The sequence below is a fragment of the Triturus cristatus genome, chromosome 1_2 (assembly GCF_964204655.1).
Source record: "Triturus cristatus chromosome 1_2, aTriCri1.1, whole genome shotgun sequence".
Lineage (NCBI taxonomy): Eukaryota > Metazoa > Chordata > Amphibia > Caudata > Salamandridae > Triturus > Triturus cristatus.
Genome location: NC_140580.1, coordinates 451,909,602 through 451,925,400, shown reverse-complemented (window position 1 = coordinate 451,925,400; position 15,799 = coordinate 451,909,602). Strand labels below are relative to the sequence as shown.

The 15,799-nt window shown below is 52.2% G+C and overlaps 1 protein-coding gene across 1 annotated transcript in view; it reads right to left on the bottom strand.

Moving 5' to 3' along the window:
* Positions 1-15,799, bottom strand: part of CC2D2B (coiled-coil and C2 domain containing 2B) — a 1,427,481-nt gene that overhangs the window by 569,514 nt on the left and 842,168 nt on the right. Inside the window, 1 exon segment of the mRNA XM_085622020.1 lies at positions 5,752-5,878. Coding sequence (XP_085478146.1) covers positions 5,752-5,878 — 127 coding nt within the window.

The window sequence follows — 15,799 nt, the reverse complement described above, 5'->3', positions numbered from 1 at the left end:
CCCAACGTGCATGCGGGTTTTGCCACAGCTAAGAGAAAAGCCAGCACAGCTTCAAAGACTCTTCAAAACTAGGGTGTCAGACAGATCGCTTTGGAGAGGTATTCATTGATTAACTCAGTTCCCTTACCACCACCCTACAATGCACCTTCTAATCTTACACTATAACTACTTTACAGTCATACCCATCACCCAAAGACATCCATGTTTGGAGCACAGGATGTTGACCCGAACCGGTGCTGGGACCTGCTTCCTGATCTCCAAGGTCAGCAGGCCCAGTGATAAGCCACAAAGACCCTCCCCAACATCACAGTAATCACCATTAAATGCATTCACACAAGGATAACGGGACAATTAGGTATGACTGCCCTAGCGCTAATGGGTCCGCCATACCAAACCTATTGTGTTTCAGCGTGGAGCTACCGGTTCACCCTCGTTTCTCCTGCGTGTTTTAGCTTTCCTGCGGGCAGGGCGGGCTAGGCCAGTGTCCTGTGTGAATTTGTGGTTCACCTGTCAACATCTACAGTTGACACAATTTTCAACCTGCCTTAATGCATTCTAATGTGGGTCCGTATCGGCATGTATTCCCCCTGAGATTCATGTATTCAGAAGTCTACCTGCAATGTCACCGGTCCGTCTGTAAATCGCGGACACCCGTAAACTATGCGCATAACAAAATTGCATCACCCACAACAAGCCAATACACCAGACATGTTGCTCTCTGTCCCCCCCCCCCCCCTCTCCCTCCCCCCCCAGCACTGTCCCACTCGATTCCTTGTGGGTGAGTTCCTGAGGTTGTGAGGCTTTAAAATCCACATGGTCAGCTACTTGGGGTCTCTTAAAGAACTGCGCTGCAATGACGCATTCTACAATGTTGGTGGTGGGCCATCTCTGTCATAAATAACCCTGTATCAACATTGAAGAACTATTCTCTAAAACAACCTAAGGACATTTGCAAATATATGTCAGGAATGACATTCTCTGGGTCCCCCACTGCCTTGGTGATTAACTTTATAAACAGCAATTTGTGGAGTCAAGCGCGTGGCTCATATATGTTTGTGACCCAGCGCGGATTTATGGTCCCCTAGAAAGCCGAGAATGATAAACCCACAGGACATGGCCATGTTACCAGTGCCAATACTGCATGCAAGGGTCCCAAATTGAAACACCTGGCTGACCTCACACGACAGCGTTACTTACTTGATCCCTGTGTTCCGACGTGAGTAACGTTCACTCTTGCAGAAACACGTTCGGTTCAAACACAAGCATTTCAGATGTACGAAACACGGCCCACCCATTTCGTGCTTACGGTATGTCAAATGAATTGTATGCCTATTACTCACAGGCACAAAGGACAACGCCACCCTGGTTTTAGTCTAGACAGTCTGTACTTTTTACCGATTTCAGCCTGCACAAAAACGAAAGGCCCTCTGTACTTCAACTCACACACGAATGTACACTGCACCCAGTGAACACTGGATACAGTATCATAGAAATGTGTTGGTGACATATGGTGGCCTATACAGAATATGACAGCTGTGGGTCAGCATGTTCAGAGTGTTAGGTCAACTAACTCTGTTGGACACAATTGTCAATTTCTAAGTTCAGCGCGTTGGTTTTAGCAGAGGAGGCGCATTCAATCCGGGCGCTGGGCCCAGCACGTCGAAAGCAGTGCTGGTTTGAACTCAATGGTGCGGACCCGTGACCAGCACGCAACACAGCTCACCCTGAACCACCAAGAATGAACGCCATTCCAGCCCGGAAGCGACGCATACTGCGTGTCCAACTGGACACACATGGAATACACGGGACCCGGCACACCACGCCTCCTGTCCCCCAACTATGTAGGCATGGCTACCCTGCCAAAGGCCCCTCCGGGACTCGCACCAACACTCGGTGCTACTCTAGCCCCCCCACTGTCCACCCCCCAAGCCACGCCAGGAGGCTCCCACAACACAGCACGTAGCCTGGCCAGGGAGGCTCGGGACATCAAATGGCATCGGGGGTACCGAACCCCCGCCGAGCATGACCGAGTTGAGACACTCACCGATCAAGAAAACCCGACGTGCCTTGTGATCCTCCTGCTCAATCTAGCCATAATCAACCCTGCTGCGTTCTGCCCTCCTCCTTGCTATACCAAAATCCAGCCTCCCAGAAGTGTCGCAGCAGTATAGCTGTTGGCGCTGACCTTTCAGCTGTTGTACATCTCGGCAGAAGTTGTCCTAGGCAATACTTCCTTATCACGAGGGGCCCCAAAAAATTAACTCTGCTATAAAACAGCCCAGCTCAGTCAGCCAGCCTGTTCTACCACACCGCACACAAAAGTCTAGGGGAGCTCACTTGGTGAGGCAGGCAGCCCTGAAGTAGGCGCCCCGCCGACAGAAGATCTGGGCTAGTACCGGCCGTGAGGGCTCACCTGACCGAGAGACCCCCAGGCCTACCCACACACTGAGCCCCGCATGCCCTGAACCCAAAGAGGCCGACCCTGTTCGCGAGACCGGCTGTATAAATTGAATTGCATGCCAATCCTACAGCCGTATCATCTGGCCCGACTGAGGTTTGAACCCCGGTCCCTTTAAATCCGACACGACCGCTATGGCAATGCCCTCTCCTGATAACACCTATGCCAGCCCTCAGGTAAGCCCCAAACCTGGCTGTTCTCTTTGTAACCTGTTCCTTGCACTCTTGTTTGCCCTCTTTTACTTCTGTTCTCCTAGCGCCGGGACACCCACGGGTAGCTGCGCGCTTAATAAATTCATATATAATAATAATAATAATAATAATTCCCTCCAATGCAAGGCCTTGCCCAGGAACAAAGCGCCATCCAAACCCAGTAGAACAAGAGAGCCAACCCGAGCAACCAATCATGCATCCAATCACTCTGGGACCTCACGAGGGCCGGGCAGGGACTCGACCTTCGGCTTGGCCTCTGCCCCCCCGCTGTCCACTGCCTAAACCCGGCGAGATGCCTGGCTTGAAAACAGGAGCACAACACACCATCCACCCGAGAATGTGGTGACCCTGAGGACCGCACACCCGGGAAGGTAGAGGAAACGACTCATCGCAAACAGAGGCCGACCACGGACCGGGTTTATAACCAACACGACGCCAGACCAGGCCTCTGGACGGAGTGACCAGATGACATGCAATCGGCGTCAGGGCGAGGGGACAAAGAGGCCACCAGGTGGGTGGGGGAGGAATTTATACCTCTCCCCAAACCCCACCCCGGCCGGAAGTGACGCGCGGGACCCCAAAGGGGTCTCTGGACACTAGGCTGCCCAGTGTGCCATCTTGTGGCACTAAAGGGGCCGCCCTCTTATGAGGGTCCCCTGCAGTGACTTATGAGGGTCCCCTGCAGTGACTTTGTCGGTCAGCCCGCAGTTCCCTCTTTGGTGTTTTATCTTCTTGTGTTATATTGATATTATACAGTGTTTCAATTCCTGCGTGCACTCAGTTGTTTCTGTTCCGCTCAGAAGACCTTTCCACCACTATGTACAGCCATTGGTTCTTTCTAGGGATTCCAGGCGCACTCATGATCCCCATATTGCGTAACTTAATATACAAAGCATTCCTCATGGTCGTGTTAATTGATTTGAATCTAGCTGATCTTATCTGCTAGAAGTCTCTAGAAATTCTCCTTGCTATTTAGAGTAGGTTTTCCTGTTCTCCATTGTGTTTTGATGAGCTTTCGCCGGAGAGCATTTGTGTTCATCGGATTGATCAACAGGGGGAAGCGGGGGGAGGGGAAATTATCGTTTAACAAAATACTTTTCGGTTCTCTTTCATGTGTTCTTGAAATCACCTGGCAGCTGGGTTTGTGTTTTATTGGTGAACTGTAGGCTCACCTTATTTATTTTGTCCCTGCTTTTGAGCCACCGTTCTTGATGATTGTTTTCATCTATTGTAAATCGTACATAGAGGGCCGGGCCCTTGTGCTCTCCCACACAAGGGAACATTCTGTTTATTTGGGGCTCCCCTGTGTGCTCCTTTTCACTTAAAGGGCTGCTTCACCTCCACTGCCCAGCTCATTGTAGGTGTTCAGCAGGTTCATAAAGTCAATCCCAATCCTTTATTGGCTCCATTGGTTGCCTCCTGATTTTAAGTATTTAAGATGTACTGAATGTATGTCTAATTCTTAGACAGCACCTTACGTTGCTTCTAAACGTGTGCTTGTGGTGCAACTGGTCTTGTATTCCAACCCCATATCCCCAGGGTACTGTACTAGCAGGCGCTACAAGTGTATAAATACAGTGAATGTTGGAATGGATAATGAGAAAGACGTGACTTAAGCAGGCCCTGGTTGGACCTACATGCTCCCACTGACAAGAGAGAAGAGAGAGAGATACAGCGACAAGGAGAGGAAGGGAGAGGTAGAGAAATGTAAAGAAAGACGACAGGGGAAGAGAAATAAACAGAGATATAAAGAGAGAGGGACACAGAAAGAAAGAGACATTAACAGGGCAAGACAGTAAAACAGGGAGACAGAAAGAAAGAGGGAGCGATAGGGAGAGAAACTGACTGGGAGAGACGAGGAAGACAGGGAGAGAAATAAACAGCAAGAGAAGGTCTAGTACAGAAAGAAAAGGTCGGAGAACAACAGGGAGAAATTGGAGAAAACAATAGGCATAGTGGGCGAGAGAAAGACGCTTGGCGAGAGAGGGAAAGCCAGAGACAGAAAGAAGGTATAGACGTGAAAGACAAAGAAATGAGGAGATACAGGGGAGAGCTAGAGAAAGGCAGTGAGACATAGAAAGTGAGGCGGAGAGGCAGAGAAAGACAGAGAGAAAGAAGGAGAGAGAGTGAGAGAGGCAGAGACAGAGAGGCAGATGAGAGACGATGAGAGAAAGACAGAAGGGTACAGAGAAGGCAAAAACAGGGAAAGACATGGAAAGAGGATGAGAACTTGACTTGGGAGAGGCAGAAAAAGTGAGGCAGAGAGAGAGAGAGTGACTCAGGGAAAGAGGGACAGTGAGACAGAGAGGAAAAGAGACAGAGAAAGAAAGGCAACAATACGGAGAGGTAGGGAAAGACAGAGAGAGCGAGAGGCAGAAAAAGAGTCCGAAAGAGCTTAGGCGAAGGAGAAAAGTAAAAACAGAAAGTGTGGGAGAGAGCGAGAGAAAGCTAAAGACGGAGAAAGTGATGGAGTGTTAAAAAACATGGAATACTGGCGCAAGTGAGACACAGGAGCAGAAAGAGATAAAGGCAGACAGGAAGATAGAGAGAGCAGCGTGAGAATGACAAGGAGACAGAGAAAGACAGGAAGAGATGGGGAGACAGACAGGGAGAGACATAGAAAAAGGGGGGAACAAGAGTCGTACAAAAAGAGAGAGAGAGAAAGAAAGGGAAAGACACTGACACCTTGAACTGAATCAAAATGTATCTCTCTCTCTCTCTCTCTCTCTCTCTCTCTCCTCCCCTCGCCCTGTCTCATCGTCAGCAGGGTCACGATTTCACGTTGCTTACAATCTGACCCCGCATCTGCTGGAAAAGAAATGCCTTCTGGGCACAATGTGACCCCACGTCTGCGGGTTCGGCAGTCTCAGATAGTTGAACTTATCGTTTTTCCTTCATTTATTTCGTAACTTGATCTAATTGCTTCATAATATGGTTTCAAAAGAAACATAGGGTTGAATTTTATAGCAATATGCAAACCACAGGATTACTTATCCTTTCAAGTAATGTTTTGTTTATATTTGCCAGATATTCCTATCTATAAGCACACAACTCTGATTCACTTCACTTGATAAACAATACCTTGTTAAACTGCGACGGATCTGAACAACGAGGATCATTTGGGTCAATCCGGACTTCTTTGTCTAATTCTGGTAGCCTCTGTTTGCTACTAAATGTTCGATTTTCCAAAGAATTCACCTTCAATAAACTTGGAAAAAAAAACACGACAATTATAAAATAAACTACTTATTGCTCATGCTGCCGTAGAAGACTATACATTATAGTAATACACTTGCATTGTATGGTTCATTCAACATAACCTGTTATAAATCATATATAAGACACTGTTGATGCTACATGAGTCATCTGTAGTGATCGTTAGTGTCTCCACTTGAAATATGTGTACAATATCGACGGTAATGACATGAAAAGCAGGAGTAGGCAAACACTTGAGATGGGTAGTGTGGTGTAGCGGTTGTAGTGTCGGGGCCTGTAAATGAAACACTGCTGCACACAGGTGTGGTAGTGGTGGTCAGTGCAATGCCTGCCACGCCCAGAGCCCTGGGCTTTTTATTAACAGTTGTGCGTGCCGTCCGAGGGGACGTCGGGCTCACCCAACTCCGGCTACGCTAAGGGGGGGGTGACCCTGATACACGCGCACGGACCCTCGGGCAGTGGTTCGGTCCGTTGCGCAACATTACATTCCTCCTTTACCCAGAACTGAAACCCAACGAAACCGGTCGCCTAGCGCGACCCAACAGTTTAACAGTCTCTAAAAGTCTCATGGAAAACAAAAGGAACAGTCTTACTTGCTTGTTTGTTGGAGGGGCAGCCTTCCCTCACTCCCCCAGTTGACAGCGAGCCACAAAGTCTCTGTACCTCTGGGATGGTCGCGGGTGCGGGCGTAGGTGATACTTTCTCTGGCTGCGCCCATCCGGTGGGGTGAGAAACATGTCCTCTGAGCCGTCCGCTTCCACCGGGTCCGGGCGGCTCGGCGCCGCTTGTGGCACCTCCTCTCTTACAGTTGGCATCGAAGAATCCTCTCCGGCGTTCTCCGCCCTCCGGGGCTCTTCCGCTCCTGGGGGGTTCTGAGGGCTGGGAGATGGGGTTGGGTAGTAGTCTTCAAGCTCCTGGAGGTCTTCCTCCTCCTCGCGCGGGACTTTCTTGAAAAACGACACGTTTCTAGTTACTTTTTCACCGCCTCTGACGGCTGTGACCAGGGTCCCTTGTACATTGGTGACAATCCATGGGGCCAGCTCGAAGGGCAGGCGGAATTTCCCCCCGGGGTGTCTGTCTTTCACTAGCACCTGGTCGCCGACCTGGATTGTACTGTCCGCTGCTCTCCGCCTCCGGGAGGCTTCTTGGTTCGTTTTTAGTCGACTTTCCGTGGAGCGGTTGGGTGGGTCTGGTGATGACTCCCACACAGGGTGGTGCGGGATAGTGTCCCGGATCGCTCGGCCCAGACACAGGTGGCTCGGGGGAATCCCGGTGGTGCAGTGGGGCGTCAGCCGGTACTCGCGCAGGAATTGGTAGAGGGCTAGCTCGACGTTGAGGCCGTCTGCCAGGGCAATCTGAATAGTTTTGTTTAGAGTCCTCATCAGTCTCTCGACCTCTCCATTTGCTTGCGGCCACCGTGGGGTTATGCGTCGGTGTTTGATGCCATGGGATTGCAGGTACTCGGCCAGCTCTGTGCCGTTGAATGGTGGACCGTTGTCCGTGCGCAGCTCACTTAGGAGTCCATGGGTGGCCATGACCTTCTCCAGCTTGGGGATCACGTCTGCTGCGGCTGTTGAGGGGACAATCTCTACCTCGGGGTACCGCGAGTAGTCATCCACCACAACTAGCATGTGTCGTCCTCCAGGTAGGCTGCCGAAATCGGTACTGGCTCGCACCCACGGCGAGGTCGGGCCCTCTTCCGTGATCACGGGTGCTGGGGGGTCGGGTAGGCTGGTCGCCAAACACACCGGGCACCGCTGGACCGTATCTTCTACCAACTTGTCGAGTCCCGGGAACCAGAGCTTGCACCTGAGGCGGTTCTTCGACTTGACGATGCCTTGGTGAGCGCCATGCGCCAGGAGGGCGGCTCGTTGAGTGAGGCTGCCGGGCAGTGCCAGGCGGGGGCCTCTCAGGAGACAGCCTTCGGGGGACACCGACAATTCGTTCCTGACGATGTAGAGCGCTTTCAGTGACGCCTGAGCCTCGGGCGTGCGAAAGGACGACGGGCTTTGGAGCGGCTTCCAATCTCCAGACGCGACCGCTCGGATGGCCATCTGAAGACAGTCGTCTCCTTCGGTAGCCAGCGCAACCTCCTTGAGAGACATCGGCAGGGGTCGGGACCTTTCCACAATCATCCGGACATACTCCTCGGTAGCGGCCGCCTCCGTGGCTTCCACGTCCGTGGCCGGGCGGGCGTGTCTGGACAGGAAATCTGCTGGATTTCGGGCGCCTGGTCGGTACTCAACAGTGAATTGGAACTCTTGGAGCTGGAGGACCCATTTCTCTATCCGCGGGGGAGGGCGTGATGATGAGCCTTGGGACTAGGGGCTTGTGATCAGTGATCACCACAAACGGGTGTCCATACAGGTAGATGTGGAAGTGGCGGCACCCCCACAGGATCGCAATGGCCTCCTTCTCGATCTGCGAGTACCGCTGCTCCGTTGGCGTGAGTGTTCTGCTTGCGTACGCGACGGGGGCCCACTCTCCGCACCTCTGCTGCTGGGCTAGCACGGCTCCTAGGCCTGTCGGGCTGGCGTCCACTATGAGTTGTGACTCGAGCCGGGGGTCGAAGTATGCCAGGGTGGTGTCAGCCGAGAGCGCCTCTTTGGTTCTCTGGAACGACTCTTGCTGTGCTGGGCCCCACTCCCAGGTGGCGGAGGCTTTGGTGAGGTCGCGGAGGGGCCCAGTGAGGTCAGACAGGTCTCGGATGAACCTCCCACAGTACGTGACCATTCCCAGGAAACTGCGGACAGCTGTCACGGAGGTAGGTGCGGGGGCCGCGTGTATGTCCTTAACCTTATCCGGGTCCGGGCCTATCCCTTGGTCGGAGAATCGGTATCCGAAGAAGCTAATGTCTTTGCGCAGGAAGTCACATTTGTCTCTGTGGAGGGTTAGGCCTCGTTCCTGCAGCCGGGAGAATACTGCTCGGAGGCGTCGGATATGTTCATCCAGAGTAGGGGCATGGACGAGGATGTCGTCGCTGACGTTCAAGACGCCGTCCAGCCCTTGCAGGACATTCTGGATAATGTTCTGGAACACCTCCGCTGCGCTCGAGATCCCAAAATTGAGCCGGGTGTAGCGCCAGAGGCCGGCGTGCGTGGAAAATGTGGTGATTGAGCGGGAGTCGGGGTGCAACGGGATCTGGTGATATCCCGACCTCAGGTCCATTTTGGAGAACCATTTGGAGCCTGATAGCTCTCCAACGATGTCGTCGATGGTCGGCGTCAGGTGGCGCTCGCGCCTGATGGCCAGGTTGGGGACGCGCATGTCCACGCAGATCCGCACTGCGTCCGGCTGTTTCGGTTTTTTCGCCACCACGATGGGTGACACCCATGGGGTGGGTCCGCTTACCCGTTCGATAATTCCCGCTTGCTCCAGTGTCCGTAGTTCTGCTTCCACTTTGGGTCGTAGGTGGAACGCGATGCGTCGATGCCGGAGGGCTACTGGGGCGACTGTCCTGTCGATGTGGAGGTGTATGGCGGGTCCTTTGAGGCACCCGATTCCGTCGAACAGGGCCGTATGCTCCTGCACCAGATGGTCGAGGTTGCTGGTTTGGACGGTGAGGGCGAAGTGGATCAGGCCCAGGTCTTGGGCTGTCCGGCACCCCACTAGGAATCCCGTCCCTTCCTGTGACACATATATTTTGGTTGGCAGCCGAGTGGTGTCGTGGGATAGGTCTGTCCTGAAAACCCCGCACAGGCGTAGGGGGCGATGGGTGCCGTAGGCGTACACTTGCACCCTCGTTGGCCGGAGTGGTGGTGCGCTCCTCAGCGTCCGGTATACGCTGGCCGCCATCAGGTTGATGGAGGCACCGGTGTCGATCAGAGCAGGTACGGCCTGGTCCTGTACCGAGACTGTGCACATGGGTCCGGCTGACGGCGTCGCGGCCAGGGTGTTGAGCATCCGCACGACATGTACCGAGGCGACATCCGCTTCGTCGTCGTCATCCATGTCGCTGTTAGCGGAGGTGCTGGGTAGGGGTGCCAGCTGTCTCACCCTCCTAGGCGGGCCTCGCTGCTTCTTTCTTGATGTGGACAGGCATACACTCGCAAAATGGTTGGCTTTGCCACATGCGCTGCAGATTTTGCCTTGGGCCGGGCACGCTCCTTTGTGTGGGGTCGCTCCTCCACACCACACGCAGGCTCGGCTGGGAGACGGCTGGACAGGTCTCGGGCTCCTCCGCTGGGGATGCTTCGTGCGGGTGTCGGCTACCTCCGCCGTGATGGCGCACACCGGTTCCGTTTTGATGGTGACCGCCGGCTTCGGCTCCATGTGCGCGGCTCTGGCCTTGGACAGTTCCTTCGAGCGGCCTAGCGTGAGGATGTCGCGCATTGGCATGTTGTCCGCCTCCAGTACCCTTTCACGGAGCTTGGACGACGCGCAGCCTTGGATGAACTGTGCGCGGATCTCGTCGTCCGCATCGGGGAGCGTGCACGTGCTGGCTAGTTTTTTGAGCCTGGCGTAGAAGACGTCCACCGACTCCTCTGGGAGTTGGCGGGCTTGGCGGAGCAGGAAGCGTTCATAGTCCGCTCTTGCAAACGGTTCAAAGTACGCCGTGATGGCGTCACGTAGCGTGGCGTAGGTCATGGGCGGCCCAGCCTCCACCACGTCTTTAGAAATGTCATGGATCGCCTCACCTCCCAGGTGTAACAGCATGGCGCGCCTCCGCACCACCGCGACTTCCGCTGCCACGAAGTAGTTCTCCAAACGTTCCACCCATTTCTTCCAGCGTGCGGCTTGAGACGTCGGGGTGCCCGTGACTTCGAAAGGTTCGAGGGGGGGCACGTTGGCCATGTTCGCTGAAGGCGGCAGCCGGGGGCGTCACCGACTCACCGCTGGGGCACACCGCTCACCCAGGCGTCGTCTGCAGGCAGGTAGGTCGAGTGGAGGGCCGGGGGCCATCTGGGGGGGCGCAGGGCCGGCCAGGGACTTCCTCCGCAGCAAAACGGGCCTCACGCGAGATGCGTGGGGAATGGCAGGGCCGGGCCACGTGTTGCACGCGAGATGCGTGAGAGTCGGCAGGCGGGTCCCAGCGTTCCGCGCGCGCAGGCCCCGTAGCAGAGGCAGGCAGCCGGAGAGGAAGGGACCAGTCTTCGCAGGCCGGGGAAGCAGCTGGGAGCGTCGGCAATCAGGTGAGGCCAGCGGGGGACCTCGCAGGGCCGCCAAGGGGGGCCAGGGGCCAGCGCTGGGGCCGGACCAAAAGCAGGTGGCAGGAACCGCTCCTTGGGCAAGAGCGAGGGTTCGATATTGCGCGATGGGGTGGCGAGACCACCTCGTCGCCAGTGTAGTGTCGGGGCCTGTAAATGAAACACTGCTGCACACAGGTGTGGTAGTGGTGGTCAGTGCAATGCCTGCCACGCCCAGAGCCCTGGGCTTTTTATTAACAGTTGTGCGTGCCGTCCGAGGGGACGTCGGGCTCACCCAACTCCGGCTACGCTAAGGGGGGGGGTGACCCTGATACACGCGCACGGACCCTCGGGCAGTGGTTCGGTCCGTTGCGCAACATTACAGTGGTCTAGCTTCCGGGACGCGCGCCGCGTGACATCAGCGGACGTCCGGCTGCGGCCATCTACAGCGGCATTAGAGCGCCGATTTTAAGGTCTAAAGAGCTCCGCTCCGGCGCTTCCGTGTCATATGCAAATAAAGAACGTGCACCACGATTCAGCGTAAGAGTGATCCTTGTACCTGGTATTGTCCCCACCAACTTCATTACAGGTAGTTGGAGGGTAGAGATGCTCTCTGTCCTCCAAAACAACTCTACCACAGCTTCTTTAAATCTTTCTAAACACAGAAATGGTCCCATAAGCCTCAACTCTGGAAGCCATCTTCCATGCCCTTTTCTTTGCTTTTAACCTCAGGAATGCATACCCTGCCCATGCCTGTTGAGGTCCGAACACATGGTTCACACCCTGCATTGTTGGAGCCAAAGGGGTTCTTTATGTACAATGAAAGGACCGAAACATATAGAACCATCACAGAGTAGAGATCAAAATCAAAGTTTCATGCATTGATCTCAAAATAAAAGAAGTATTAATATTCAACTCAGTTTACAAATAAACACAACCTTATTTCTATAGTTGTCTGTCAGCAGAAAAATGTTGCAATTTTTTACCAAGGCTTGGAAAAGGGAAATACTATCTTCCGACACGCACTGGAATATCAAAAATCAAGGTATTTATTATGATGGGATGAGAACAATAATTGTTAGATGAGAAAGGCTTGGACTTATCGGTCCTAAAGCTGTAGATTGATGTGGGCTGCGCGTCGCTCTATGTCCCAAAGACTTTTATTCTGACAATTTTCATGACTTGAAATGTAAGGCACGTGTTATTTTAGCAAACACAGGAGAACCTGAGTTTTGAAACACTCCACTTTGTACAGTATTCTTTCCAATCCTGGATTAACACTTAAATATGTTGCTATATGACAGAGTGGTGAAATGTGCACGTGCTCTCAGTACTATGTGAGTGTATTTTCGGTGAGTGCTAATACATACGTTTCTCAATCTTCCCTGCCATTTCAAGATACAAACTTACATTTGAAGTTTATTATCCCTGGAAGGCTTTACTTTGGTGATTGCTCTTCTTGACTTTATTTGTGTGCTGCATTTATTCCATACAGAACGGGTTAAAATGTACCAAAATTACAACATAATGAAGTAATACTATCAGACATTGTGTCGCATTATTCTGACAAGTTTGTCTTCTCTTGCTGCTTTAATAACCCTGCCGCATAATTTGGACGTCCCCTGCCACATAATTACAGTGGTACTGTAAAATACCACTTACAGGATGATCCACCTCCATCATACACGTACGGGCATCAGTAAATCTTCATAAGATTATTCCTTCTTTAAATACCACACATTGGTGTCCAATGAATAGACTGGTGCAAAATGCCCTGCTTGACTCATAAGGCATTCAGCAATTCCACCACCGTGGCCTATTGACGTGATTATTTAAATACATCGTTTTACGAAAAAGCATCAGAAAAATACAGAAAATGATCCATGGAAGTAATTAAAAAAAGGCAGAAAAGAGTTATACAATAAAATATCGGGCATAGACAGAAAGAAATAAACGCCAGCTAAAGCAAGTGGCCTGATGTGATGTTTGCATTGGCCGGAGAAATAAACTGTGGACCTGAGAGAGCCAGAAAAATCCAGAGGAGCTGTTGACGAAGCCGACTGCTGGAAAAAAGAAAATATTACATTGCTCTCTGTTAGACCTGGCATCATTGGCATGAGTCTCTCCTCCATTTTTTTCTGTTTGCCTCCTCTGTTTACGATGTTTTTGCTGGATTATTGCTTTGGGCACTGTGCCACTGCTGATCAGTGCCACAGTGCAAGTGCTCCCTATGTTAAATTGTTACATTGATTGGTGTTACCATGATTGGTTTGGTTGACTTACTGTTCAGACCCTAGTCTAGTGCACTGCGTTTGCCAAGGGCGTGTAAGTTAACTGCTGCTGGTGGGCTTGCAGCACTGGTTGTGCCACCCACAGAAGCAGCGTGTAAAATGTGTCTCAGGCCTGCCACCGCAGCGCCTGCGTGCAGTCCCTGACTGCCATGTCGACTTGGCAAGGAAACCTACTTGCCAGTCTCTAAACCTTCACTTTGCCACATTTCAGACACCTCTATGGTAGGCCCTAGGGCAGGGTGCATTGTTGGTAAAAGGTAGGTCATGCCCTGATGTGTGTGGCATGACCTAATAGTGAATTACAGCCATTTTCGTTTTTCACTATTGAAGGGCTACCTGCCTCCAATAGGCCAGACTGGGCAGACTGATTATTAACTCCATTATAATCTATCTGACTCAGGGAGCATGGTAGCAAGTCGAGTTTAGTATCCCTGAACTCAGAATTTAATAACACACCCTTTAGGATGGATGGTTTTTAAATTCTATGTTTGAAAATAGCACTTTTAGAAAGTGGCTATTTTCTTGTCCAACTATCTACCGGTCTCTGCTGGTTTGGTGTGTGTGTCAGGGGCTGGGTGGCTCCAGAGGTCTGAATGAGTCAGTGTGGGGTGAATGGGGCGTTTACACATAGAGTGAGGGAAGAGTAGCCTGCCCTACCTGACACAATACTGGCTCCACCTCCTGCTGGGCGACTGATAGCCCTGCTCCTGCCAGTGACAATACTGGCTCCGCCTCCTGCTGGGCGGCTGAGGACTCTGCCCTGCTCAGTGAATAGGCCAGGTGCCTCTGCCTGGCAACACCCACAACAAACCTGAGATGGTGGGAATTTCCCTGTTTGGACAAAGGGAACAAAGGAGAAATGGGGTATAAGAGAAGGACCCCTGAACCAAGAACTGAGATCACTTCTGACAAGGAAACCTGTACCAAGGACAAGAAGCCTGCTGATCTAAGGACTTGACTCCCCTTTCTGCCAGAGTGCTGTTTTGCTGTGGAGGAACCTGAAGGCTGCTTCTTTATTTTTGCCAAGGAACAAGGAGAGAGGAACTTGGTGTGTACTCTCTGAACGCTTGCTAGGAAATCTCCAAGGGCTGGAAGAGTGCCAGTCTCCTGCTGAAGTCACAGGGCCAAAGGACTTCACCATTTGCTGAATTGCTGGAAAGTGTTGTTTCCAGTACACAAGGGAAAATCTGCAGTCTCGACGCCGCCGACGCCGCCGAATCCAGCTCGACATCGTGAGTAACGGCTCCAGTGTCCCGAGCCTTCGACGCCGGCCGCCGGGCCCGATCGACGCCAGCAGCAACGCCAGTGAGCAGTGGGTATCGGCCCCGGCTCCAAGTGACCCCGTCTCGACGCCGCTGCTGATCGCATCGACTCGACGCCCTTCTCGACGCCGTGAGCGCTGCTCCGGCCCGACATCCCTCGACGCCGCTGCGGATAGACCCGACTCCGAGGCACGATCGACGCCGACCTCGACTCCGACATCTCGACGCCGTGGATCATCGTTTTCTTCGTTTCTCAAGGTACTGTACTTGTGGGGTCTGTTGCAAATCCAGACTCGACGTAGCGCTCCTCGCGGTCGACGCCGAACCTTGGGAATCCTGTAGACTCGACGTCGTGTGACTCCTGTGGGGGTTACATTGTTGCCAAAGAACTGTGCTCAGAAGAATACTTTGCTAAAGAACTATTTGCCAAGAAGAAACCTTACTTGAACTATTACTTTTCCTTCCAAAGAGTATTTATTAAGACTGTGGTATATTTTTGTCGTTATTTGGTCTTGTGCTAAGCCTTATATAAAAATACTATTTTTATAATAACTTCTGTGTCGTGTCCATCTGTAGTGTATTCACTTTATTACTGTATGTGGTCATAAATGCTTAACACACTGCCTCTGAGATAAGCCTGTCTGCTCTGCCAAGCTACCAAGGGGGTAGCAGGGGTTATCTGAGTGTGTAATCCCCTTTCCCTGACTAGAGTTGGTTGGTCCCTATTTGTCAGAAGTGTATACCTCTGCCAACTAGAGACCGCCGGTTCTAACATTGGTGGTCAGCGGTGAGGATTGAACTTTGCATTTATGACTCATGTGCAGTGATTAGTGTACGCTACATAGTGAAAGCAGACCATAACGCAGCCACAATCTGTTTTTGGTAGGATATTCTATTTTTGTTCTCCGCTTTCCTGGAGCTTATTTTCTTAAACACTGCCAGTTTTGACCATGGAGAATGCCAGAGCTGCTACACCTGTGGAGATTGTTGTGGGGGAATTTGATAAGGAGAAGATAGATTCCTACAAGCTAAAGGATCTAAGAGGATTTTGCAAGCAGTTTAAAGTTCCTACCACAGGTCTCAAATTGAGAGGCGACTTCCTCAAAGCGCTGAAGGCCTGGTTAGAGGCCAGAGATCCCTCTGACCCGGTGGTGGTACCGGAAGAGGAAGAAGAAGAGGAAGAGGAAGAGCCCACAGGTGGGCCAGTGTCATCTCCAGGCAGCAGTGTTTCCTC